General features: G+C 39.7%; 1 protein-coding gene across 23 annotated transcripts in view; it reads right to left on the bottom strand.

The window, feature by feature from the left end:
* The window catches only part of map2 (microtubule-associated protein 2), a 136,286-nt gene that overhangs the window by 33,735 nt on the left and 76,813 nt on the right, over positions 1-25,738 (bottom strand). For 17 of the 23 annotated variants that reach the window (XM_069196646.1, XM_069196648.1, XM_069196650.1 and 14 more), the window contains 5 exons: positions 22,195-22,478; positions 11,260-11,364; positions 7,007-7,081; positions 5,108-5,323; positions 1,763-2,023 (listed from right to left, as the gene is read on the bottom strand). In XM_069196646.1, coding sequence (XP_069052747.1) covers positions 1,763-2,023; positions 5,108-5,323; positions 7,007-7,081; positions 11,260-11,364; positions 22,195-22,447 — 910 coding nt within the window. In that variant the 5' untranslated portion in view covers positions 22,448-22,478. Of the gene's footprint in view, positions 1-1,762; positions 2,027-5,107; positions 5,324-7,006; positions 7,082-11,259; positions 11,365-22,194; positions 22,479-25,738 lie in introns of all 23 variants that reach the window. The other 6 variants (XM_015358419.2, XM_015358420.2, XM_015358426.2 and 3 more) reach the window with 3 other exon arrangements.

The following is a 25,738-nucleotide window of genomic DNA, read 5'->3' as shown; positions in this document are numbered from 1 at the left end:
ATATATATATATATATTATTTAAAATATCATAGTTGTAAATTTGTTAAAATAAATCTCTCTTGATTTAAGGGATAATTTAATTTCCTGCTGTTTCTAATTTAAGAAAGGGCTCAAAAGAACAGAAAATACTTGTGAATAACATCAAGAATATTATGTTCAGTCCTTAGAATAAATATAAACTAGCTAACTAGAATAGATACAGTACATATATTATACAAATTTTAAAATAATGTGCTTGTGTTTCAAAGTTCTAAGGAAATGGGACAGCTCTATGCATGCTGAATTATTGTAGATATTAGGCCACAGAATAAAATACAGTAAATTAAATTATATAGATAACAGAGTACAATGGGTCAGCTTTTGTTTTGGTGGTTTACTAATTTTAGTGTCTGGGAAAAGGTTTAAATCGACCATTGAGGTCATGGTTTAAGGGTTTAATAGACTGGAGTCTATTAAAGTTTAATAGACTGGATCGGGTGTGTGCACACGGATTAGGTGTATGCATTTAATGTATTAATAATTCATGTAATGCATGTAACAAAAAATAATCAGTAATTAAAATTAATAAATGTACTTATTAATTGTATTAATTTAATTATTGATTGATACAGTAATGCAGGTTAGGTGCTGCACTGAGGAATGGGTTCAGAGTTATGGATGGGAAGACTGGAAGGGGAGCAGTTATTGTAAATCTGAGAACCTGTTTTTTGTACGCTTCCTGTTTAACAACTACGTCCTTACTGTATGCTGAATATTAATTTTCCTTATAACATTAAGTGTAGTTACTAAGTTCTTTGTTATTTGTTTGTTCTGTGAATTAACATGCTGTTAATCACTGAAAAAACTAAAATTTCTAACATATCCTGCACACTGTGCTCTAAATATGCTTTAAATATGTGAAAAATATTAAAGCTACTTGCATTTATATTTTGCAGAAAAGCATTACCGAAAAAAAATAAAAGGGTACCAATGGAAAAGGTTGACAATTACCGAAAATAACTGATTTTCAAGGGAATCAAAGAGGAATGAGAATCTGTTTAAATTAAATTAGCAACAATCAATTGTTGCAGTTACCAAACGCTATAAAAACCAAAAATTAAGATGGAAAATCATACTCAGTTTTTAGTGAATAACAGCAACGGCAGTTTGAATGGAAAGAAAATTGAATGTTGATGAAAAGTGGTTATTACTGATACAGGAAATGACAATATATGGAATATCAACACTAAGAAACAAAGAAAAAAATTATATCACTGGTAATAAACACATTTTGAAAAAAGCTGAACCAAAACACCATCAAATCAGAAGATTTGCAATTTTTTTCCATTGCTTAGAAAGCAGGTGATTCAGGGATTGGATAAATCAATAAATTTATCAACAATGTAGCTGGCAAAGACACACCAAGCAATGAGTTAAAACTAATGAAACGGGTTGGTCTAAAAGCAGCCTTAACATGTAGCATCAATGCATTAAGCAGATCAAGGCTTGGCAGCAGCATCAGCACATGAAACACTATTGCCCATCAAAACCAGCAATTACCAACAAAACTAAAATAGGAAACAGAAAAAAGCAAAATCAAAGCTCTTTGCAGCTTCACGCATCACACTGTTAAATTGAAAGAGAAGCAAAATTACCTTCAAACTTGCATGGCTTAGGAGCGCTAACAGAGTTATTTTCATTCTTCCTACAAGTAACTCCCTTACTTTCTCTAAAGTATCATTCAAATGAATAAAACACATGCAAACTGGAAGGAGGACACACCTTCCTGAGGGCACTTTTCCAACCCTGCCTCATCGCCCCTCCCGTTGGGTGCCTCTGTGGGTACACTAGCTGCCTCGGCCTGCGGACAGAACTGAGCCTGGGCCTCGCTTATTATTTCTGCCTGCTCTAAGTGCTCAGAAGCAGCAGGCCCCTGCTCAGGCTCCTCCCCACTCCTCTGCTGCTCTTGCTCCACAAGAGCTGCTGTTGCTGCTGTAGTCCACTCTTCCTCTTCGGCTGCTGAAAGAGCCTCTATGGTCTCTTCTACTTTGAAAAGGGGAAGAAGTGGATACATCAAGACTATGGACAACACAGACTTGGGTTACACAGGTAAATAATAGTGAGACACTTTCAGCTCTATTTGTAGAAGTTCCTAAACCAATTAATTTTAATGATCTATTCATATATATATTATACAATGTCTAAAGATGTGAATGTTTCCTTGACCAGAATTTCTTTAGGTAATTAATTAATCTCTACCATTTAAACAATACATTTAAATTAAATTGAAACAAAGGATTGCTAAAGTGTTTTTGGTACTCCTAAGCAGAAACAACACAGATACTGTAATTACATGAAATAAAGTAGATTACTGTAGGTCTTTAAAACTGTAAATAGATTTAAAATTTGAAAAGGAAAAATATCTGTCCACTAAAGGGAAACATTAACGGAGGGTTAATGTCCTTCTTGAAAAACCACTGATCCATTAACCCCCTAATCACTATTTCTAAAAATCTCTACATACACACATAAGGTTTGCTATTAAACTACCTTCCAGATACACAGTGCTGCTATGGAAACAGTTTCTTCATACACTAAAATCCTTGAAACACCATAATATGTTTCTAGGTTTCAGATATGCCACTGTAAGGATGGAGGAAAATCTTGCTTCCACCAAGCAGCTCGTTATATCCCAATTTATTTCTTCCAACATCTGTTTTCATAACAGCAGGGTGTACAATTACAAAGTAGCTTCACAGCAAGCCTGTAGTATTCCAATGTGTGTGAGTACAAACATATTTTGTTACAATGTAGCAAGGAGGAAAGATATAAAAAGATTTAGTAAAGTCAGAAAGACAAATTAACAGATAAAGCAAATCCATACTGTTGACAGATGTAAGATTTCTTATAGAAACAAATATACTGTAAATTGGTATTCTACTGCAGATAGATACTGCAGAATGATAGAAGAAGAAATAGCTTGATAAGCAGCACAGAGATAAAGATGAATGGCTGGATGGACAGATAAAGAGTATTTCAAAGCCAATGTAAACCTATTACCAAAATGCAGCCATTTATACTGTAGTTTAGTCATTATACCTATGTGCAATTTTAATGATAATGTATTTTTTTTACCATTATCTTACATTTATTAAGTCATCTACAGTGTATATTTAGATAATCTACTGTACTTTAATCAGTACTGGTACATTTTGGAGATCACATTTTTTTTTCTCATAGCTATTCTGGAATCAAGGTCCACAGAGCAATGCTAAGCCTTAATCCATTCTCACCAAGTCAACTAACAATACTACTGTATGTCGCTACATCCTACAACCAGACTGTATGTTTTTTTTTTCTAATTTGTAACATCAAATGTGAAAGGGAATAGTCTGCATTTGTTTGTGATGTACAAACATCTGCAATGACCCTCACTTAAAATCACAAAATATGTATTGATAATATAAGTCATAACATTACAGATAGAGTACGGTGTTATAAACTGAGTGTTTTCAATGATATGACAGTTAATTTATGTAGATATAATATATAAGCACCAGAATTGCTGCATTACATGTCAAAGTATCAAAGAGCATAATTATAATAGAAAATCAAATTTGATCATTTAATATTGTTCAGTTTAAGTACTAACTTCTACAGTTTACTTTGCAGCAAGACTTATAGTGCGCCGTTGAAATTAACTCATCTGTAATTGTCAATATATTACTGAAAGCGGTGTTATAGAAAGCAAAATAATTTTGCGGAGTACCAATGTGGGATGCAGCGACAGAAAATAACGTTCTCAACGTGATATTTGGACTTTATTGACTGGAGAATAGCTGTCTTTTTCAGTGGTATTACCAGATCAAAGATCCAACATTCTTTTTTTTAAAAAAAGGCGATTTCTTTTTTGCAAAGGATTAGGTCAAGGATTATACATTTTAAAAAGAAAACCCACTTCTTTTTTACCAAGCAAAACACATTTTATCCTGTATGAGTCTGTTCTGCAGTATTTGCTACAGTTAAAGATGGTTAAGAGCTGAAAGCCTTCCTGTGATCTACAGCAGGTGTAAATCAGCAGGTTTCACACATGGGTGGCTCACAGACAGTGAGGAGTGATGAAAGGACAATCCCACGAAGTCGGACAGCGCTGACAGAGAATGGCTGAAGAGAAAGTGCATTTATCGTGGCAGGAATGCACTCTTTTTTCCATATGTGACAAGTCATTTGCTCTTTGTTTGGTTACGTATTTTGCTATAAAATTGTGAACATGCATCAGAAATATACTGTATGTCTCGTTTAGTTAATCTCCATACACGCGCATGCTTTAGACCCGTACGCATACGTGTTCAGATGTGCACAAGCATGCATGGACACCCATGCATCAATCTGCATTATGCATGTGTGCACATATCAGCATGCATGCATGTAAGTCTACAAGCATACACTTTTGCATGTGTGAATGTATTTTATGGACCTGAATGCGCATCTGAAGTTGTCTGGTGTAAGAGTACGATGCAAATAAGGATTACTTGTGCAACACATAAGACTTGTTCACTCTGACAACGGCCAAGCACCTTTCAATTGTGCATATTAAAATAATGTAACCTGAAAACGTAAGGAACAGCACTTACATTTTAGGCATGCTTGCTTATTGTACTACTGACAGTTTTCTGATATTCTCTGATATTCAGAAATATTAGAATTCTAGTAGTGGCCATTCCAAACACACTATTACCCAATCATCTCATGCATTTTAATTGGCACATGACAAGACACATCTAATTGTAGAATGGAAAACAAAGTTCACCCGATGTGCTTGTGTGCAAGCGGCCGACAGCAATCATTTACAAGCATGTCAGCTCAGCAACGTTCCGTTTCTGAGAATAAGAGGCATTTGATTCTGTTCTTGAGTTCTGATTAGAGTGTGATCCTAGTGCTGGAGTATAACAAAGACTTGACCAAGATATGAAAAAAAACCACAGGAAGGGCTATTGGATAGACCGTGCAAGACACAGACAGAGATACAGAAGAGGAGAAGGAAGAAGAGGACAGGAGAGGAAAGGGCTGGGGAGGGGGGGAGGAGCAGGAGTAAAAAACAAAAATGAGGAACCATGCGCGGTTCACCTTCAATCTGTCTAAACATGGCAGCTTGCCCTGAGGGGCGAGAGCCAGAGTGAGTCCACTCGGAGCTGAATAAGGGGTGCTCATAGTACTCGTCATCAGAGTGGTAGGGATCATCGTCGGGCACAGACACCGAGATGGAGGGGGCTAGGAACTTGCACCTCTCCCGAGAATTTTGGAACCGTCGGAGAGGGCCTGCCTTCTCCTCATCCCCTACATCTACAAACAGACACAGGAAGAGAACTGCAGGGAAAACCGAACAGAGAGAGACAGGCAAGACACATGGACACACAGAGACACAGACACTCGCACGTGGGCACAGACACACATATGGACCCAGAACACTGAAGCCTGTGGTGGAAGAAAACTAGCAGTGCAATCTGATGGGGCAGAGGGGAAGGGCTCTCATCTGCTCAGGAAAAGCTCCTCACATGGTGAGAAGATAAAGGAACACAATGAGAGCGAAATACACATACTGTATGTATATGCACAAGCATTACTGTATTTTTTAATTTACATATCAAAATCAAATGGAGAATTTTCTATTTATATCACATTTGCAACCTTTTTTTTAATTTACAGTACCAGTATAAAACAAACAAATGAAAAATGAAAACCAATGGACACTTTCATATAAATATTCTTGGAATGCACTACAGTCTGATATCATCCTAGAATAACAAATGGCTTGTCATAATTCGTTGAGAGTGTGTTTTTAAAAAGCTTTTTGCTTCACAGGAAGATTTTCACAATTTTTTCAGAAAATCACTGTTAAAATCTAAAGGTACAAACTGTAAACAAAATGGCAGAAAAAATAAAAACATTTTTTCCACTTATTCATAATTTTTGAATTTGCTGTTCAGGGTCTGGAAATCCAGTACTGCAGCAAAAAAAAAGCTTGCATGTTGTCCTGTAAGCTCAGCGTCTTCTGATTTAGCTTGTGTGTGGAAGATGTCTTTATTGTATCAAAAGATGTCCCCTCACCCCCATCCAACCAGACCCATGAAAAACAAGGGTCAAAACAAAACACAGTTTTTTTCTAAAGACAGGCTCCATCCACTGGCTTGTTCTGGAGCACATGTGATCACTGAAATCAGACACTGAGAGACACAATCAACACATCATGAGGAAAAACAATGGACACAAACAAGCAAAGGACAACATCAACAACAACAATATCCACAATAACAAAAACATGCAAAATAAAGACAAGATAAAAAAAACATCTTGGTAGGGACATACAGGGGTTATTGTGGTTGACAGGCTAAGGGGGAGGGGCAGCAGGGGAGAGGGGTGGGGTTGAGGGCTCATTTCATGACATCATGCAGACGCCATATCCAGCCAACATTCCGAGAGCTGTAACTGGGGGACACCCTGGGCAGGTGGAGGACCATGGCACCAGTTACCAGGTAGATGGAGATGAGAGCAGTTTAGCTCATTAACTATTAGGAAGACCCCTTCCCGCGAAGAGGAGAAGAAGGAACATGAATCCCGTCCTATGCAAACTCAGTAACTCCAGGCCCTAAGTTATGGTTGATGCCCCTAGACTTTTCCACACTTATCCACGTGTGGAACCCAGGAACCACCTGTGCCTGGCTCATCTCCAAGCCTTTCCATTCAAGAATTCCTTATCACCTTATGTGAGAGAATGGTTACAACACCTGAGAGAAAAACAGACAGTGGGGGCAACACCCATCCAATGACAGCCCTTAGCTGGGCTGTGCACTAGAGTAGGCTTGTCAGACCCCCTCTCCACCAAGAAATTAGCAACCCTAACCTAATTTGTAGCAGCCACATAGCAATAACCAGCCTGCCTTTCTTTTCGACACTTGTTTTTACTTTCTGCTTCTTTCTGGCCTTTTCCAGGAAGGATGAAGTGAGCAGCAGTCCCTGAGCTCCTACCTTCCTCCAGGGGTCCGATCTGCTCTGAGGCCGGAGAGGGGGGAGGGGAGGGTGGCAAATTGGCAGAGTCTTCAACTGCAAGAAGAAAAAGACAGAAGGCAGAAGGAAATTTAAAACAAATTACATCTACTGCATGTTAGGCCAACACTGAGCTTTAGCTAATAACTAAAACAAATAATTTTCTGCCAAGGTAGAATATAAGGCAGAAGTAAGTTCAACACTTCTGTGAAACCTCAAACCCAGGCTGCGAAGCCTGGGTGGCACAAAGCACTGAATGCACTCAACAGCATTACCTCCAGAAGACCCATGGTATAAAACGGAAGAATCATTGCTTCATATACCAGTGTGCCCACTGACGCCAGTACCTACAGTACCACCGATACAAATTATATATACAGTACAACATTAGCTGCATTGGATAAGCACTGTGTGTGGATGTCTGCCTAATGTACAGTATGTATAATAAAACCACTATGGTACTCCCAACCCTACCAAAGAAAGGACTCACAAGGCATGAGGAAATGCTTCAAGGACAATCTGAAAACTCTCAAAACAAATATTAAAAACTGTGAAATGGACATCAAGAAGGTTCATCCTACATGCAGAAAAACTGTCTTACCCTAGAGGCAAAAAATTGCAGAAAACCCTTTTATCAACCAGCTGTGACATGTGCCACACAGTCTGCAGTTTGTGAATAAATTTCTTCGGTCATTAACTAACGCATCTACAATTCCCTACTTGATCTGAGCAAGAGATTTTTCTCAACCACAAGGAACAGCAGAAAGAGATGTCCCTTAAAATAATTATCAAAACTGTTTGCAGAAAAAAATGCTTCCAGCTCAAAACATACATAACTATGTTACAGAATTTGAAGAAATTTTACACTTTCATTCTCAATTCAAAACCACCTGAATTACAATGGTGCTCTGGACCCCTGAGTGCTCCTGACAGTTTGTCACGAAAGAACGTCTTGTTCTGTATTGAGAACAGTGCTGAATTGATTCCTGTAAATTATAGGGTACTTCCAGCCTTGTTTGTTTGGTATTTTTAATCCTGGCAAAGCAATCAGCAAGTTCACCTTTTATTTTCATACTGGAATGACCAATTATTTTTAAGATGTAATCTCCTTAGCAATTTCAGTCAGTTTGGAATTGTTAATTGTTTATGAATTCACCTTTATCTGCAGTGATCCATGAATAACAGACTATATAGAAAATAACAACCTCTGTATGCAGTGCCCACCGTTCAGCGTGACTGGCTATTCGATACTCTCCAAGTGTCAGTAATGCCCAAACTTAGGTTAATAGCCGGACCCTGTGCATGGCCAGAGAGGTGGTTGAACTAAAAACCAAAACAAAGCGAAGGTATCCAAATCGTTTGAGGAGTCTTGGACGTAAAGCAAAGGTCGTTATCAAAGGGTCGAGAGTGTTACGAAGCGTTTTTCAGGACTCTATGCAGATGATAGAATCCGGAAGGGAGTGCAACAAACACGGGGAGGAGACAGCGAGGAACTGGGCAGGTGGACGAACAGGGGGGCGTGACGACAGTGCACTGGTGCTTGGGGGGGCGTGGTCCAGGTGATCAAGTCCAAGGGAGTCCAGGGGGAAAACCGGGGCGAAGCCCAATAGTCAAAAAAACGTGAAATCCAGATGAGACGACACCTAGACAAAGTTAAAAGACGGAACGGGATCCGGTGCAGGGAGAGGAAATAAAAATGGGGGTGACGAGGCCAGGCGCTCTGTGCCCCGGACTCAGCTGGGTCAGGGCGCCGATAGGAGGCCTATGCTCTCAAGCCGCGGGCATGGGGCGACTAGGTGGTAGGCAGGCCTCCGGACATCCGTCTTCCTGTGCAGAGCCCGGAACAGAGTGAGTGTCTGGCTTTTAATGAGGGGCTGGATAGGAGGCAGGTACACAAAATCACCTAAAATGTGAAAGAGCCGGAACACCCTTAAGGGGGAGGGATTACAATAGTGTGAGAGATTGAGAACTAGAAATCAGGATCGAAGGGTTGAGTAGCTCTAGCTGGTGAGCGAGGACGGATTGAGGAGAGAGGTTTTAATAGGAAGAAGCGTGGTATCAATCAGTGCACGAGTATGTGCGGTGCGGAGTACCCATGTGATGCCTGCGTGCTGGCGTGCGATTTGTGACACCAAGCTTCCCAGTGTCTCCCACATGCTTCACAGAGTGAGCACTGATGGAAACAGAGCATCGGCCATTGACTTCAGTGCAAGCAAGTGGGAAATCCCAGAACACTGAAGGGAATTTCTAAGCAGTTAATAGCCTATGCATCCCAATGTGCATTTCCATTATTATTTTCTCAAGAATCAGTTTGGAATAAATATGGCAGCTTTCCAAAAGCACATAAATTGGAGCAAAACACTTCCAGCAAAGTATTAAATTGTAGCTAGAAATGGAAATAACTCATGGTCAAGAAGAGCATTATTCAATTTGAAAACAAAACATGTCCTTTAAATTTATGTACAGGTCCAGGGTTAGTCCCTTCTTATTGTTAGTAATGCCTCACAGCAGCACATTACCCATTTAATAAATTCAAGATATAATCTGATTACCCTTCCTATTTAGTAGATTTAGTAAAATAATTTCCTTAGATTAACACCTTTTTTCTTGCCAACATAAAAAAATGAAATGCTGAACACTTGCCGAGATCTGCACTGATAAGATGGAGCTGACTTATTAAGTGTCTTGGTATTGATATATTTTGGTTCACAGTATAGAAGGGTGAACCTACACATACTGCGACAAACATGTGCTCAAACACCTACACCAAACATAAAAGTAAATTTTCATTTCCAAGCCATGATCTTTCAATTGCTAGTGTTGGTAACCCTCCGTTGTGAACTTCCTCCGCCCGCAGTATCTGAAAGACTGCAGATGGGTAACGTCTGCATCTCTGAGAACACTCTGTGCAAACACTCCACAGTCTGCATCTCTCTGCTGCTTTCTGCTCAAGCCCACATTGGACCTGCATTACAAGTGGAACCTTAACAAAAATGCAAACTAAGAGGAAGCTTGGACTGTTTTTATCCCGTTTACTTTCAGTCTATTCACAAGACTGAGAATGACTGCAGAGGTCTGGAGAGCTGCCACTGCGGTGCACGTCAGCTCTTGTTAAGGCTGCTTGCGTGAAGTGAGAGCCCATGCCTTCAGCTCTGCTGTCACAGCCACAGGGTGCAGGACTGCCTGACCGCTGCGGCCACTGTGCCTGACACTCACAGAGCGAAGGAGGGGACCGACAGCAGATCAGGAAATGGCTTTCGACATCTTTCCCTGAAATTCTTTCACAGCGAGGTTTTGATTTTTAGAGGATAACAGAGAAAGAGAGATGCTTCTCTTTGCGTTTAGGCCCCAGGAGAGGTTGGTGACCTTCACACAGAGAGCCTACTACATCCGATGAAGGCTTCAAACTGAATTACAGTACGAAATGCCCTGGTAACAGTAGGCCATGTTTTAGAATGCACTGGTTACACTTCAGTGTAGAGATTGTAAAACTTTAATAATGCATAGCAAACAAGCAATAAACATGCAATCATTCACATACTGTATATGAACAATCTTGGGTTTTGTTATTCAACAGTTTTAATCTTAACTGGGAATTAGTGATGAGAAGATTATTGATGCTAAGTTAATATTCTCTCTGTTGCAGCTTATAAAAATGTTGAATTAATTATTCAGTATAAATGGAATGGAATAATTTAATGTTTTTCAGAACGATGCAAACACTGTAACAAAGCTAAAACTAAAATAACAAAAAAAACACCTGCTGGTGTACATTTAACTTAGTGATAAATGTTTAGAGAAGAGAACACCTTATGGCTATCTGCAAACATGAAGAAGCAATAAAAAAGGCCAAATCTCTGACTTCTTTAGAGAGACATGTGCAATTTTGGTATATTCCTTATGTATTACTTTGGTGCATTCCATAGAAATGTTTTGTTAAAACATTGTGGAATTTCATCAGCTTTTATAAGATCTGGGGATTTATGCTGCCGCACAAACACACAAACACACTAAAAGTCTATTCACAGAACAATATGCCTTACCTGCACAGGTCCTGTTACAGGGATGAACCCCATTAATGAATGTAAATTGCCCCCTGTCCAAGAAAGCAAAAGAAAACAAGAGGCCTGTTCCCTGTGCTTTTGGCCTGTTTGACTTGGACTGTGTTCCTAGGCAACCCTTGGCAACCCCGAGCTCCTCCTCCTCCACCCCCTCCCCTGGTCCCTGGGTCCTACCTGAGGGCAGCCTCTTGGCCGTGTCCTTGTGGGGATCCTGCTCCCCCTTCAGCACCGCTACAGCCTCCGCTGTCACCTCCTGCACGATCCGAGCCGACACTTGTTCTGGGCGACACAAACCACATCATCACTCAGTGTATGACTATCACATTTTTTGTGTGGGGGTGTGATGTTTGTGAATCCATACTGCTCCATGACACCTCATGTGTAAAAAAATCACAACCTACCACAGATGGAGAGCTTCGGCACTCCTCTTCATTACCTTGTGGCAGACAGGTAAAAAACTCCCAGTTTAAGCTAGCATTACACCTACCTTAACTTGCATTGCTGAAAATTGGGGCTGTTTCCTTGTTCCTTTAAGATGTTTGTTTACATGCAAATTAAAAGAGCTGAAAAAACAACAGGTTTTCTCCCTATCCAAAACTCAGCACGATGATTTTAAGGGTAAATTTCCCTTGTACTGCACAACAGTAAGGGGGCAGAGAGCTAGTTAAATTAGAATGACGTACAAAAATAGAAGGATATTTGTATATATTTTCAAATAGAATAATAGAAGAATACATGTTCAGGCTGATTGGGTATTACCACCCCAGACAAACAGCCTGTATAATTGACATCAAGACTCCCCTTTGAATTTCAGCTCTTTCAGTTCCACTCTGAAACTTTTATTTGTGTCGTTTCACCCAAGAAAGGTTGGCTGTTAAGGCGGAGCCTGGAGATTACCAGACAGTGGAGAGACCGATGCTGTCTGGCACATACAGAGCTGACATTTCCATCTTCCACCTTGAAGAACATTGTCAGTGACATTTGACAGTGTCAGCCCACTTCATCATGATTAATACTGGCTTTGGCAATCAGCTGGGGAGTGGAAGCTTTTACTGCTGTCCCAGAATAGAAAGTATAAAGGAATAAGTGCCTTTGATATATGTCATTCTTACTCGGTAATGTCTTATAGGAATTAGGCTCAGGCTGGAAAGGAATCTGGGCTGGTTCTGTATTTTAAACTGCTAGTATCTTGAGTGAATGGCTTGGGTGAACAGTTCTCATTTAAAAGAAATAATATTAACAGAAAGATTTAGGTTTATAGGTTTATATTTAGGTAATTTAGGTACATAGAAGCCACATTTCTCATTTTCATTAACCTGAGCTAAACCTTGACAGACATTTGGCACTTTAGCAGCATTTCTACCGAAATATCTACCGAAAAGGAAAGGGTTCATGCTCAAACGGTCCTGCAGTTTAATTGTGGGATAAACCTCAATCAAATTATCCCACCTCCAGGAACCTCATTCCAAATAGATCCTCGCATCCTTTAAACCCCCACACAAAAGCACAGTTCATAAGATTCTGCTCCCTTTGTATAGGATATTCCCAACAATCCTGGATGTCACAGTATCTGTAGATAAATCACAACTTCAACCCAGCACCAGCCATCAGCACTTTAAACATCATTTTACGTTAAAAGGACAGTTAAAAGGAAAACTGATTTTCCTACTATGTACAGTATAACTAGATTAACTCCGTTATCTACGGTAATAGAAATGAAACGAACAAGATGGACCTCTCATTTGTAATTTTGCTTATGTTCTTATGCCTGGCCAAATCAGCTTTGGAAACAGCAGCCCTGCACTCAAAGATTACAAAAAGATATTTTCAACGACTAGATTAAGGCTTTTGCCTCAATTTCCCATGCATAAGTAACTGAAGGACACTTGTAATGAAGCCAGAAGCTGTACTGTAAGTCCTGATGCAGAATGGTATAAAGTCTAGAAACTGCTAGACACATCTTGATCCTTTCTGTAACTTTTACTTTTAACTTTATAATGCACGATCACACGATTTGCATTAGAACTAAGTCAGAATTTTAATAATGGCATGGTACAAGTAGACGTAGGAATAAATTCAGTTGATCTGAATATGTTTCACTGACTAAGACTGCACAGTGTGTCTTGGGATGTGTGCTCTGTGAATGGCCCCTGGTGAACCTTGTGTTGCAATTAAGTCAGCCCACACTGGCCTTAGTGCACAGCACTGAAGCTTCCAGGGGTTTACACTTTCTTTAACTACCCACTGCAATTTGTTTATGTATGGAGCAGGAGTGGGCAGAGTAGGATGGTGGGTTTTATAATGGACTAGAAATTAAAGCAATTTACTCAGCATTGATGACTAAGTCTTGAATTGTTTTTCACAATGCACCAACCATGCAGGTATACAAACCAGCTCAAACAACACATTTTTACCAAACTGTTCAAAAGTCACCTAACATCTTCCTCCTACATTAGGTCTCAACTGGGACCTAGTTTCACTGGCCATATGTCACTGGGAAACTGCAAAGAAATGAAAACACAGAAGCAAGAAAGTCTTACATAGAAATTGTGTGTTATCAAGACACCGTAGCTACTGAAACTCACTGTCAAGGTGAGAAAAATGGTGAAACTCAACTCAAAGGCATTATTCTCAACATCATACAAACTGTACACACTGTATATAATTGTGAAAAAAGAACAAGCAAAAAACAATGTTTTTCCAATTAAACCTCCTCTGTTAACCAACCTATCATGATGGCCATATACCTTGACTTGATCTATTCCTCTGACTCAGAATACAAAACTATCAAAAATGATAAAAATCCAAAACCTAAGTTGATTCAAGGAACATTTGCAACTTCACATCCAAAGCTGTCACCATGACAACAATAACTCAGCAATGAAAAGTTCAAAGACCAACCAATTATAGACAGCAGTCCCTTCATACCTCAGCTCTGTTAACAAGTAATATCAGGTTGGTCTATATAGCACCACCTGAAACACACAGGATAAGAGGACCACTGAAATATGTCTCACCTACTCCAATCTGTTTTTCATACCCTTATGACCATAATCTTATGACCACCTAAAAACTAATTTAGAAAATATATGTGGATACATCCTATTCTTATGCTGTTTCCATGCTATTCTATGTATCTAATGTAATCATTGCAAAAAGGAAAATCGCAGAAGATTATGGACTGTTGTCTGCAAAAACATTTTTTTTGCATTGGTGATTAATACAATATTATGTTATTCACTGACAAGCAGAAAGAGATGTTCATTCATCAGAAGTGTAGGTCTTTTGTCAATGCAAAACAACAAAGACGGTTGTTCATTGAAAAAAAAAACATATTCTTGCTGTTATGCAGAAAGAAACTTCAAAACATAAATGGGATGGGTAAAATGTGCACTGATTATTTTTTCCTCCAGCAAGACCTTCCTGTTACCACACTGGTGGATCCAATTACCTCCTACTGCGTACTGTATACCCACTACACAAGGCTCACAAACAAGTACACCCACAGATCTGGCCTCCCACTCTCACGCCCCCACAGACACACTTACTCATCGGAAACACTCGCTCCCTTTATTCACAAGCCTCAAAGCAAGAGATCAACACTTACTCTTTGCGCATTAGACGAAATACCCACACAAACGTATAAGAGTTTGGTCATGCGGATTTACTGAACATGCACCATTTTAAAAAGGCTTCCTAAAGCACAATGACACGAATATCAGATTGATAAAATATTTTAAGCCCATCAATAAAAACCTGAACTATAATATGTTCCAAATCTATTTCAAAGGTAACAGTATGAATCCATTAAAAATTAAATTGATAATAAACCATTTAACATCTATCAGCACAAAACTGAACTACAGTTTTTTCTTCATCTATTTAAAATTTAATTACAATGAAAGGATGCTCAATTCAGAACCAGATTATATATATTTGCCACATATGTAGTAAATATGTGATCAATAATACACATCTCAAGAGATTACTTTCTTCTTTCGACAAAATATTCTGAGACTCATATCTTAACATTTCAAACAGTATCCCCTTAGAAAGTGATGCAAACTTAAAGTGTACTGACTATAGAAAAGAGTGAATCTATTCAAGAACCAAGAGATGCAGTTCAATTCCATAGCTTGCTCATAAAGATGCAAACCCCACAGTACCATATCATCATACTGGATGGTCTGTGCAAAGACAAGGAAAATGACAGTCTGTGTGCAATTAGGCAGGATTCCTGATTCCCAGCAAAATATACAAAGCCACAAAAAAAAAAAACAGAAAAATAGACAGGGCAGAACATATTTCTAATACAGCATGTTGTAAGATCTTTATCAGCTACAGATACTGTATGTGCTTCAAAGGTTAGCCACAACAACTCACACACACAAACAGAATACTCTCTTGAAGAGTAAAAGAGCCTGTTCAAATATGAACCCCCATACAGAAACAACATCTTGCTAGACTTCAAATGAGACTCACTGTGGATCTTCCATGACAAAACAAAACGGGAACAAAGCCTTCTCTGTGAGAAGGTGGAGGATATGTTGAGAAATAAAATCAAACACACTGTACCCCCAGTACCCCCTCTCTTGAATTTCCTGTCTTTATAAAGCAGCAGTTAACATGAAATCAAAATAACTCACCCAGTGCCTAATAGCAACCCTTTCAGAAATAGAACAGGCTTTGGCTTTTGAAAAAATAATAAAAGAGCATGATAATGATTGACTCACTTAAAAAACAGCAGATTCCTGAAGGACTTTTACACAGCACAGCTCGTTTGAATGCCTGATCTGCCTGTACAGACAATATGGAATACCAATAACCCACTGTCACACATGCACAAACACTGGGCTTTAGACGGCTGATTGCAGCCCTGTGCCAAGAATCCTTGGTGCATGAAGTGAACGGTTGCCCTGGCAACACTAAGCTCAGCCTCCTACCAGAACCTAAAGTCACTGCTGTTTTCTTATCCACTCCTCACAAGAGCCTGCTCTTTTCGAAGGGCTGCTGCAGTTTCTGATGGAAGGCCAGTCCACATCCTCCGGCACAATTGCAGATGGACAGATGTCCTCAGTCATAGTCCAGGTGTCAGTGCTTAGTGATGATTTTTATGTTCACTAAGTTCTTACTATCACTTATTAAAGCAGGGAATAATAATAATAATTCCTTACACTTATTTAGCGCTTTTCTGGACACTCCACTCGTAGTTATTTACAGGTAATAGGGACTCCCCTCCATCCACCACTAATGTGTAGCCCCACCTGGATGATGCAACAGCAGCCATAGTGCACCAGTATGCTTACTGAACATCAGGTGGGGAGGAGAACAGAGTGATGAAGCCAATTCATAGATGGAGATTATCAGGAGGCCATGATTGGTAAGGGCCGATGGGAAATTTGGGCAGGAAGCTGGAGTTACACCCCTACTCTTTTCCAGAAACACCCTGGGATTTCTAATGACCACAGAGAGGCTGAACCTCGGTTTTACGTCTCAGCCGAAGGACGGTCAGTATACTGGGCCATAAGGACCCCCACAGACTGCAGGGTGAGCTCCCCCTGCTGGCCCCACTAACACCTCTTCCATATTCAGAACATATTTAGACATATTCAGAACAACAAATTTAATTTCACTTCATGCAGAGACTGTAGGGTATAATAATATTATAAAACAATGCTGTGCTATCACAGGTCAGCAGCCAGGCCTTGGGGACAATAGGATAACTTGGGAGCCAATGAGAATCAGCCTTCTGAAGGTGACTGGTGAGTACAAGGAGCCAAGGACTGCTATCTCCACAAATAACATGTTGAACTAATTCTGTTTTTCCTATCTCGTCTTTTAGTTAAAGTCACATTGGCGACCGCAGCCGGCCTTGATTTCTGAGGAGGTGTTCTCGGGGGATCAGCAGTTCTGCAGCGATTGTCCAGTGTTAGAAAGAGCTGGAATGGGAGCTGGCTGCATGGATGGTGTGGAGAGAACAGAGAAAGTGATGGACACTGCCCTGGCCAGCACTGTTGCAGAAGGAGTGTAGAAATCTCTTTTCTGTCCTCAAGACCTGAAAGTCTATACGACTCCATAGCTTGAAAGCACTTTGAAAGGCTCGACCACCTCATCAGACCAATGTCTTTTGCAAATGACACTACGAGAGAGCACCTTTGAGAACAACCATTCAACCATTATGAACCATTTATATCAAAAGACAAAAAAGGGCGTCAATCTGTTATAAATCACAGGCATCAAATATTTAAGGCTAAGCAGTTTGCCAGTTTTAGTTATTTTATCAAGACGCGTCTTGGTTCAGAAGACCACCTCACACACTATTTCTAAATATCCATGAGTGCTAACAAACTCAATTTACTGTAAGCCAAAGCCCAGCACATGTTTGACAGTGGTCCCTTCATTTGTTTGTTTCTTTTTGCTCTTTCTCACAATGAAAAAGTTAAGCAGCCAGTATAATGCTTCAATGGCAAAATGTTGTCAGGTGGGCTTTTAAATGCTGAAGTGCATTTTGAGGTTTGAGACTGACAATTTAAGCTATTTATCTAGGTTTTAAGGAATCAATGTGACCTCAAATAAAAGTACAGTACTTTCAGGTGAGGACTAGGCAAATGACCTACAGTAGTGTAGGTCAAGCCTTTCAATATACAGTATATAAAACAGAATAAAAAAGAACAGTAAAAAATAAAAATGATAGTGTAAGGAGTTTTGGACATTATTCTGGACACATATTACAGCAGCACTGAGTACAATGACTGCATTATTATTTTCATCCGTCTATTGATGAGCCTTTCCCTTCCAGAATACCTTGACAAATTTAGTGACTGCAGTGTCATGTTGGCTTTGAAACAATTACAGTACATATTGGAATTGGCCCAGTTTATTGCTAAATAGTCAATTTTGTTTTGTACTCAAGGACCACATGCTGATGGCCCTGTGTGCCTAAAATCTATTATCTGGAAAAACAGAACCGGCAAAATGGCATCCTACAGTAAGTGAAATCGCAAAGCCTAGATGTGAACTGTCACATGAAGAAGCTTTCTCTACCCATACTAGTTCAAGGCTAGAACATGTTACATTACAATGCAACAAGGATCTTAAGGGACCTTAACAAAAAAACCTTTTAAAGAGACCCCTGAGTCCAGCAAAAAAAATGTGTCAAATCTGTCTCCTCCTCCATATTAGATGGAGTTTTCAATTGAAAAGCAGCCTGTATGAACTGTAGGCGTGGTACATTGATTTTCCTGCTCATAGGGCTTTTGTTCAGGAAGGAACAATTAATTAATTAAACTCCTCCACCAGGCTAGGTAATTTAGATTAATTACATCTAAAAAACAGAACAGTATTATGGAATAACAGATTATCTGTCAAGTATCTGAACATTACAAAAAAGGCATGATCAATGTAGACATTCTGTGTTTAATCCAATCAATTGTACAGAATGGACCAAAACCACAGACAAATGACATTTGTGAAAATATCATTTCACATTTGACAGCAGAAATGTGGTTTACGTACTCATTCTGATATCTCGGTAAGTATACAAGTCTATCAAACTCTAATGTGGCAAAGCAAATATCTCCTGAAGTCAAAAGAGTCTTGCTTTTACCGCTGATATAGATTTTTTACCATTGGTAAGAGGCAAACAACAAGATTCAATGGTTGCAGACAAACCTCATGTCCTGCCACTGTTGTTACCAAGAGTATTTTTCAGCATAGAGAAGTGTTTGTTGGGATACTGTAAATAAAACAAAAATTGAGTTTCAGACTCATTCCTAGCCTGGTAGATGACATTCACTGCATTCGCACAAAAATTGCTTAGAAAAAAATATCAACAGAAAAGCATGACATGAGGCTGGAAAAAAAAATCTCAGAATATTCAACTATACCTGCTGCCATAGCAACTAAATGGAGAGAACCAAACACGCCTACTCCTTCATTTTCTAGGGAGATGGAGATTTTTACTGTTAATTACTGCTGCAAAGATAACACACCGCTCAAATCCTTAGGCTTAAAAAAACCCTCCTACACAATGTGAGGCAGGGCTTCTCACATAGCACATCTTTTCAGATGCTCGGTAAGATTAGCTTCATCTGATAGCCTTTTACTCTCCTGACGTGAATAAAGGAATAACCAGCAACCAAGACACTGCTTTCCAGATTCCTCTGTCCATCCATCCACTTTCTAACTGCTTCTTCCAATTCAGGATGATGGGGGATCTGGAGCCCATCCCGTCAAGCAACGGGCGCAAGGCAGGGTACATCCTGGATGGGATGCCAGTCGATCGGAGGGCCACACTGCGATCCAGTCACACCCTCAGGCCAGTTTTTCCCAGAAACCAAATAACCTGCAAGTATGTTTTCAGACTGTGGGAGGAATCTGCAAAAACCCCCATGAACACTGGGAGAACATAAGTAGTCCATGTAGACAGCACCCCAGGTGCCAAATTGAACCCAGGGCCCTAGTGCTGCAAGGCAGCCATGCTGACCACCGCGCCAATGTGCCACCCCTTTTCTGTTCATTTAACCAATAAAAAACAACCCCCACAGAGAAGGATTCAGCACCTAAAAACTAATCCGACAGAGACAAATGATTCAGTGTGGAGCGAACTGCCCACAATGGATAAAGCTGATGTGGTCGAGTCAGAAGAAAACTGAATGGGGAGGAAGAACAACCTTAAAACAAATGTTACTGGAGCAGGTTGGGAGATCGGTCTTTAACGGCGCAAGCGATAGGAGGAAGAAAAAGAAGCATTTGCTTTGTAGTTTCCTGGGAGATGAAAATCATCCAGGTGGATGCCGCACATTGGTGGTGGTGGAGGGGAGTCCCCATTACCTGTCAAGCGCTTTGAGCGGAGTGTCCAGAAAAGCGCTATATAAGTGTAAACAATTATTATTACTATAATCATTAAAATAGAAGACATGAAACAATCCGAGAGCTTGCCATCACCAGGGCCCTTCTCGTTTCTCCCACCCACAACTCCCTCTCATCCTGTTCAGCTCCTTGTTCTATCTACACGCCACTCTTCATTCAAAAGAGCTCAAGACAGCTTATCTACACAGACACTGGTTATGTGCTTTCACAAAGCAAAAAATAATTTGATGTGAAAGCATGGAGACAAAAAAAAACAGGTTTTCTATGCCTCTGGAAGGGTATGATGAGATTTTCTGCACATTATGAGATCACTGTCTAATGGCCAGCTGCAGGATTTATGAGGCTGCGAGTCCTGTTGCCACTTAATAAAAACACTTTATCTGCTGTTAGTGTTTGCACACAATCACAAGAACAATAAAGTTGTTGTCAGCTACCATAAAATGTTTCCAACCAACACAGCAAAAGGACATCTAAAAAAGTCTAAATGCCATTTCAAGAGCAGCCAAGTACATATTAAAAACAAACGCTAAAAAACACCGAATTGAAGGTGTAGCAGATCATCCATTATCCAGTGCCTAAGGGGAAAGTGACTGCAGGATTTTCAGAAACACCAGAAAAATCTCATCTAAGGTTTTATAGTAGCTTATTTTTGCACATTCTTGTGTACATGCTTTTAATGTATCGACTTTGTTTACAGTATAAAAATACAGTATTACTGTACAAATACAGCACAGAGTACTTCAAAACACACACATAGACAACATATCGTATGTACTGTATGTTACAGCACAGTATTGCAAAATCACAGTACTGTACATTATACAGTACTTCAGGTTGTTCAATGCAAAGTACATTTTAGTACAGTACTGTACATATTCAATGAGAAAGAAAATGTTGCTTGTAAATTCTGTATGGCATACGGCAATTAAAATGAAATGCCTTATATTGTGTACAAGTCTGGAAATATAATAAATACTGACCTTATAGCACAAAAAGATAAAATCACAGCAAATAAAATACATATATTCACCGTATCGCCAGGATTCATACATTGCTTTTGCCACAAAAGCTCAAATACACTCTAGTCTCTTTGAATTATCTCTGACTGTATTGGAAAATGTTGGAAGTTGGATTAACGGTTGCCAAACAATCAATGATCGAGTGTACTGCAAAAACAATGAAAAAGCATAATAATAAACAGAGCTTCTAAAAATATACACTAAAAACCAGAAATCCTACTCAGAATATAAAGTTATGTCAAGACAAATAAAAATAAGGAGTAACGTGGAAAAACTAAACACATTTATGTACTTCTGAACTCAGCAGTCTCTTCTGAGTGGAGCAGTTAGCACAAGATACAGACTGAGAAGTTAAAGGGGAACTGCAGTCCCAGGTTTCTCAGAATAGTTATTGAATCATGGTAATGAGTTACATTAATTGACAATATCGCAAAAAAAAACCTGGTTTCCCCACAGGCAAGAACAAGAGCTCGCAAGAATTGTGACTTAAACCAGCCCTTCCTGATCACTAGTCACTGCAATGAATAATGTAATGTGATGTACAAACGAATAAGTACGAATAAGTACAGGTTGTGCAGCAGACATTTCATTGCAGAAATGTTCCTACGTTATCTGTGTGCAGAGTTAACAAGTAGTATTTGTTGGCAACATTCTGTCTTGAAGTAGAGAGCAATATTTCTATTGGATTAAAAGAGATGTATTCAATGTATTGATGCAGCCAATGTATTTTGTTTAAAATGTAATAGTGCCAGTTCATGTCACCGGAAGTTTTGTTGCCTAGTTCTGAATCACAGACAATGCCAGCAATATGGCGCTGTCTATATCTGGAAATTTGGTCTATTTTGTGATGTAAATTGGAGGTTTTATATGTTACTGTGTATATTTTACTTTCAGTGTTGTTTGAAAAGCCCTGATCAAATGTCGATCCTTTCTAACCCCAGAATACACAAACAGCATTGCAGTTCCCCTCTTACTGCAACTTAACTTGTTAAGGTAAACACATTACAAGTATCGCACGGTACATATCCAACTGTTCAAGTTAACTGTCAAAGATTTCGCATAGTTAAACAAAAGCTCCATGGGAATGAAGATTACAAGACGATGTGGTGCCTGAGGATAAGTTATTGAGTTAAGTTACTGTCTGGAATTCGTCACTTCAGGATCATTCATGAACCAAGCAATGCTGAGCAGTCACTCCTGCTTGGTCTTGTGTCCTTACCTGCCGTGACTACATCTCCAGACGCCAGGTCTCCATTGAAGCCATTTTCCCGGGCAGCAGAGTAAGGGGCTGCGTGGGATTCCCCAGGCTGACAGCCCCGGTAGGAGGAGTACCCATTCTCACTGCGGGCAGCAGGGGGCGCCGAGTCCTTGTAGTCAGGCGGTGGGCCGTGGGAGTGATCGCCAGGATCGGTGCGAGGCCCCGGGGGTGCCCACTGGGGGGCGCTGTCCTCAGGCTGCCGGCCATCTGCCATCGCGACTCTGCAGGCTGCGTCGCTCTCCCGACTGCGCGGAGGTGTTGACAGAGGCGGAGAAAGAGAGAGAGAGAGAGGGGAAGAGTTTCAACCGTGGTGCCTGAACACGCTTCTTTAAAACAAAACAAATCACAACGTTTTCAAGTCCAGCATGGTTTCAGATGTTTTATCAGGTTCCAAACAAGACGACAATGGGAAATAAGAACTACAGTAAATTATTGAAATGGAGATTACGCTCATTCCCAACTACAAATACAACAATGTTTTGCTGGGTCAATTTTCTATGGTTTTCTTTTCTCCTTGTGCTTCTTCCTGTGTCTATTACATGTGTGCCACAGTACAGCCGTTTGAGCTTCTTAATGTGTGCTCATATATAAAATCGTGTTGTTATTGTAATACACATCACACAGCAGAAATGCTCCTCCAGATGCTAGCCAACATATAGGCTTTCTGTGATGGGGTGGGGATGAGTCATGTCCGTGCACCGTGAGAGAAGCACAGAATAATAGTGCTAATTATTATTCACTTTAGCCTTAATTATACCCAGCAGAAATCAAAACGATCATGAAGTCTCTCTCTTGCAGACACCAATTATATTCCTTTTTTAAAATGTTTGCTCTTGTTCAGGAGATGACTCACAGAAATTATAATGACATTCCCCTGTGCAGCCTAGGCTTCCTTTAGGTTCAGGGGATGTCAGCAGCTATTTAACCAGTTCTGTGGTCCTGTGGGCCAAATGGACTGTTTCAGGCAGCCAAGGTCCAACACCATTGTAAAACTCAATGTACGGTACAGAACAGAGAGGGCAGGAAACCAGTTGGAATCCTGCAAAACGTGTGCACAGGAGGATTTGATTAACTAGCCTGCTTCAGAGTCCAGATGGAAATGGCGAGTTTGTATCATTGTCTTCAAGCTCTTGCAAATTTGTTTTGTTGTCTTGTTAAAGTATTCAATAAGACTGTAAGATTCAAGGTTTGAGATAGAAACATGGCCTAGATAAAGTACTTTCAGACTGCAGTTGATCGTGTAGACAACTTCCTTTTGAACTGTGAGTACACAGATATTTGCTAATGGTGTTCAGACAAATCAAACTCAATACATTATCAGGTGCTCTTTGAGTTCAGGACTTGCCCTAATAGGACTTTTCACAGCTCTTTTGGTCCCAAAACTCTTCCGAACGATGTGGAGTTATCTACATACAATGACACCACAAGCACTTTATATTTCTCACCAGCAGAAAAATACTACATCTTGTAGAGGCCCAAACAGTAAAAAAATAGCCTGGTTGTAAGATGGGGTGAATAATTTCCTGAAGCTAAATTAAAACTCTAATAGTTTTACTATAATAAATCTCTCCAACATCCTATGGTTCTGTTGAACATAAATACTGTACAATTAGAACATGATTTATGAAATAAAAACAATCTTTGACATGAACTTCAAACATTCACCTCTCAGTCAATGCAGTGCTGGGAATATATGAAACTGCTTTCATTAGCTGAGTGAAATTGATCTGAACGAGTTTCACATTAAACAGCTTTTGAAATAACCAATATTCACTGAAGCAAATCAGGCTGCCTGAGTGCATGCAAAAAAATGAGAACAGAAAAAAACAGCACACCTTAATTAATGTGCCCTTTAATAAAACTGACAGGGAAATTATACAGTTCAAACACTTTTAAAGGCCACTGTGTGCTTGTTTACCAGGTAATATGGGAAAACTTGGGATACACTTAATTCATTTCTTAATCTCTTCTAAACTCCTCATGCACATTGTTTGGCTGCAAAGACTATTGAAAAATCACTATCTCTGAAACCAGGAGCAATCGTGAACACTCATGTCGCTATTAATTTTACAATACAAAAATGAACAAAGAGAACCCTACTGCAGGTGAGGCTTTATGGTCTCCAATAGCTGTGATCATCTTAATCAAGGTTGTCCAATCCAGGTCATGGAGGACTGATGTGTCTGCAAGATTTTTATTCCATCTCAGCTCATAATGAGCTTAACCAACTCATTACTGGTTTAACTTTACCAATTTAACAACTTCGACCATCTCTTCGGGCCCTACTAGCTCTGCGGGTAGAGCATGAGACTCATAATCTCAGGGTAGTGGACTTGTGTCCCACGTTGGGCGCAAGGTTCTCTAATAACCCATACTGGGCAGCAGCAGTATAGGGGGGTGGTGTTGGCGGCGGATGGTCAACAACACTAGCACTACTACTTCCGCATCTTGCCATGAAAACTCTATGGATAGTGATGGGGGAGCTATCCACAGGGTCGCCATGACTCGACACTGACTCGACAGCACTCCCAAACCATATCTTCATGTGAAGGGAAACTTAGAAGAACATGAAAGAAAAACCTAGAAATGTGCCTCATGGACATTATTTGGGTCCAAAGACAACTGAAAAACTAATCTTATCCTCCAGAAATCCTGCAAAGACACAGGTCTTGAAGGATCAGGTGTGGACAGCCCTGATCTAGACAGACTTCTTCTGGATTTCATTAGGAGCTAAATCTTCAGAAAATATGCATTTTTATCATACTTATACAATATACACTTTGCTAAATGTTCTCCTTTGTGCGTTGTCTTCTTAATGAAATGATTAAGAAGACCCCAGGGTGAAAGAGTACATAGGACTGTTATTTTTAAGTATATAACATAAAACTAAGTATACATGGAGCAAAACCCATACTGGGAAGACAAAGAGCATTGATTTTAACTCTATTTATTTGTTTGCAGGATGCAAGATGATGCAGGTTCCCAAATCTAATCTTATAAAACTAGGTATAGTTACTGAATTTGTAGACAGGGCTATTATTCCAAGTTTTTCAGGACCTGCATTTTTCTACAAGTTTGCTTTCACTATGGGAAACAAAAACAATAAAAACAAAAATTAAGAATTCTGATCAAATGTCACACCAAGAAGGTTATTTGATCTCTGAGCTGGGCTTACGTAACTGAACACAGACCAAAAGTAAGGATTCAAATTAGCTTTCCATATTTATAGTTTCTGCTCTTTTCAGAGATGGAAGTAGCAATTTAGAAAGAAACAGGCCTCTAATTTCTTACTATCCTGACATTTAACTCCACAGAATTGAGAGGAAGGCAAGAAAGATACCTCCAGGCTTTGTCTTACAGTATCTCTCCTGCAAGTCATTTTGTATGTTTAGTGCACTGATTAAGCTTATTGCCTGTAGCATTTGTCCTAACAAACAGGTATAAAAAAACTATTCATGTCACCCCACTGAATTACTGTAAAAAAGACTCATTAGGCACCATGAGT

The sequence above is a fragment of the Lepisosteus oculatus genome, chromosome 12, assembly GCF_040954835.1.
Source record: "Lepisosteus oculatus isolate fLepOcu1 chromosome 12, fLepOcu1.hap2, whole genome shotgun sequence".
In the NCBI taxonomy this organism is placed as follows: domain Eukaryota; kingdom Metazoa; phylum Chordata; class Actinopteri; order Semionotiformes; family Lepisosteidae; genus Lepisosteus; species Lepisosteus oculatus.
This window is presented reverse-complemented; position numbering and strand designations above follow the sequence as displayed.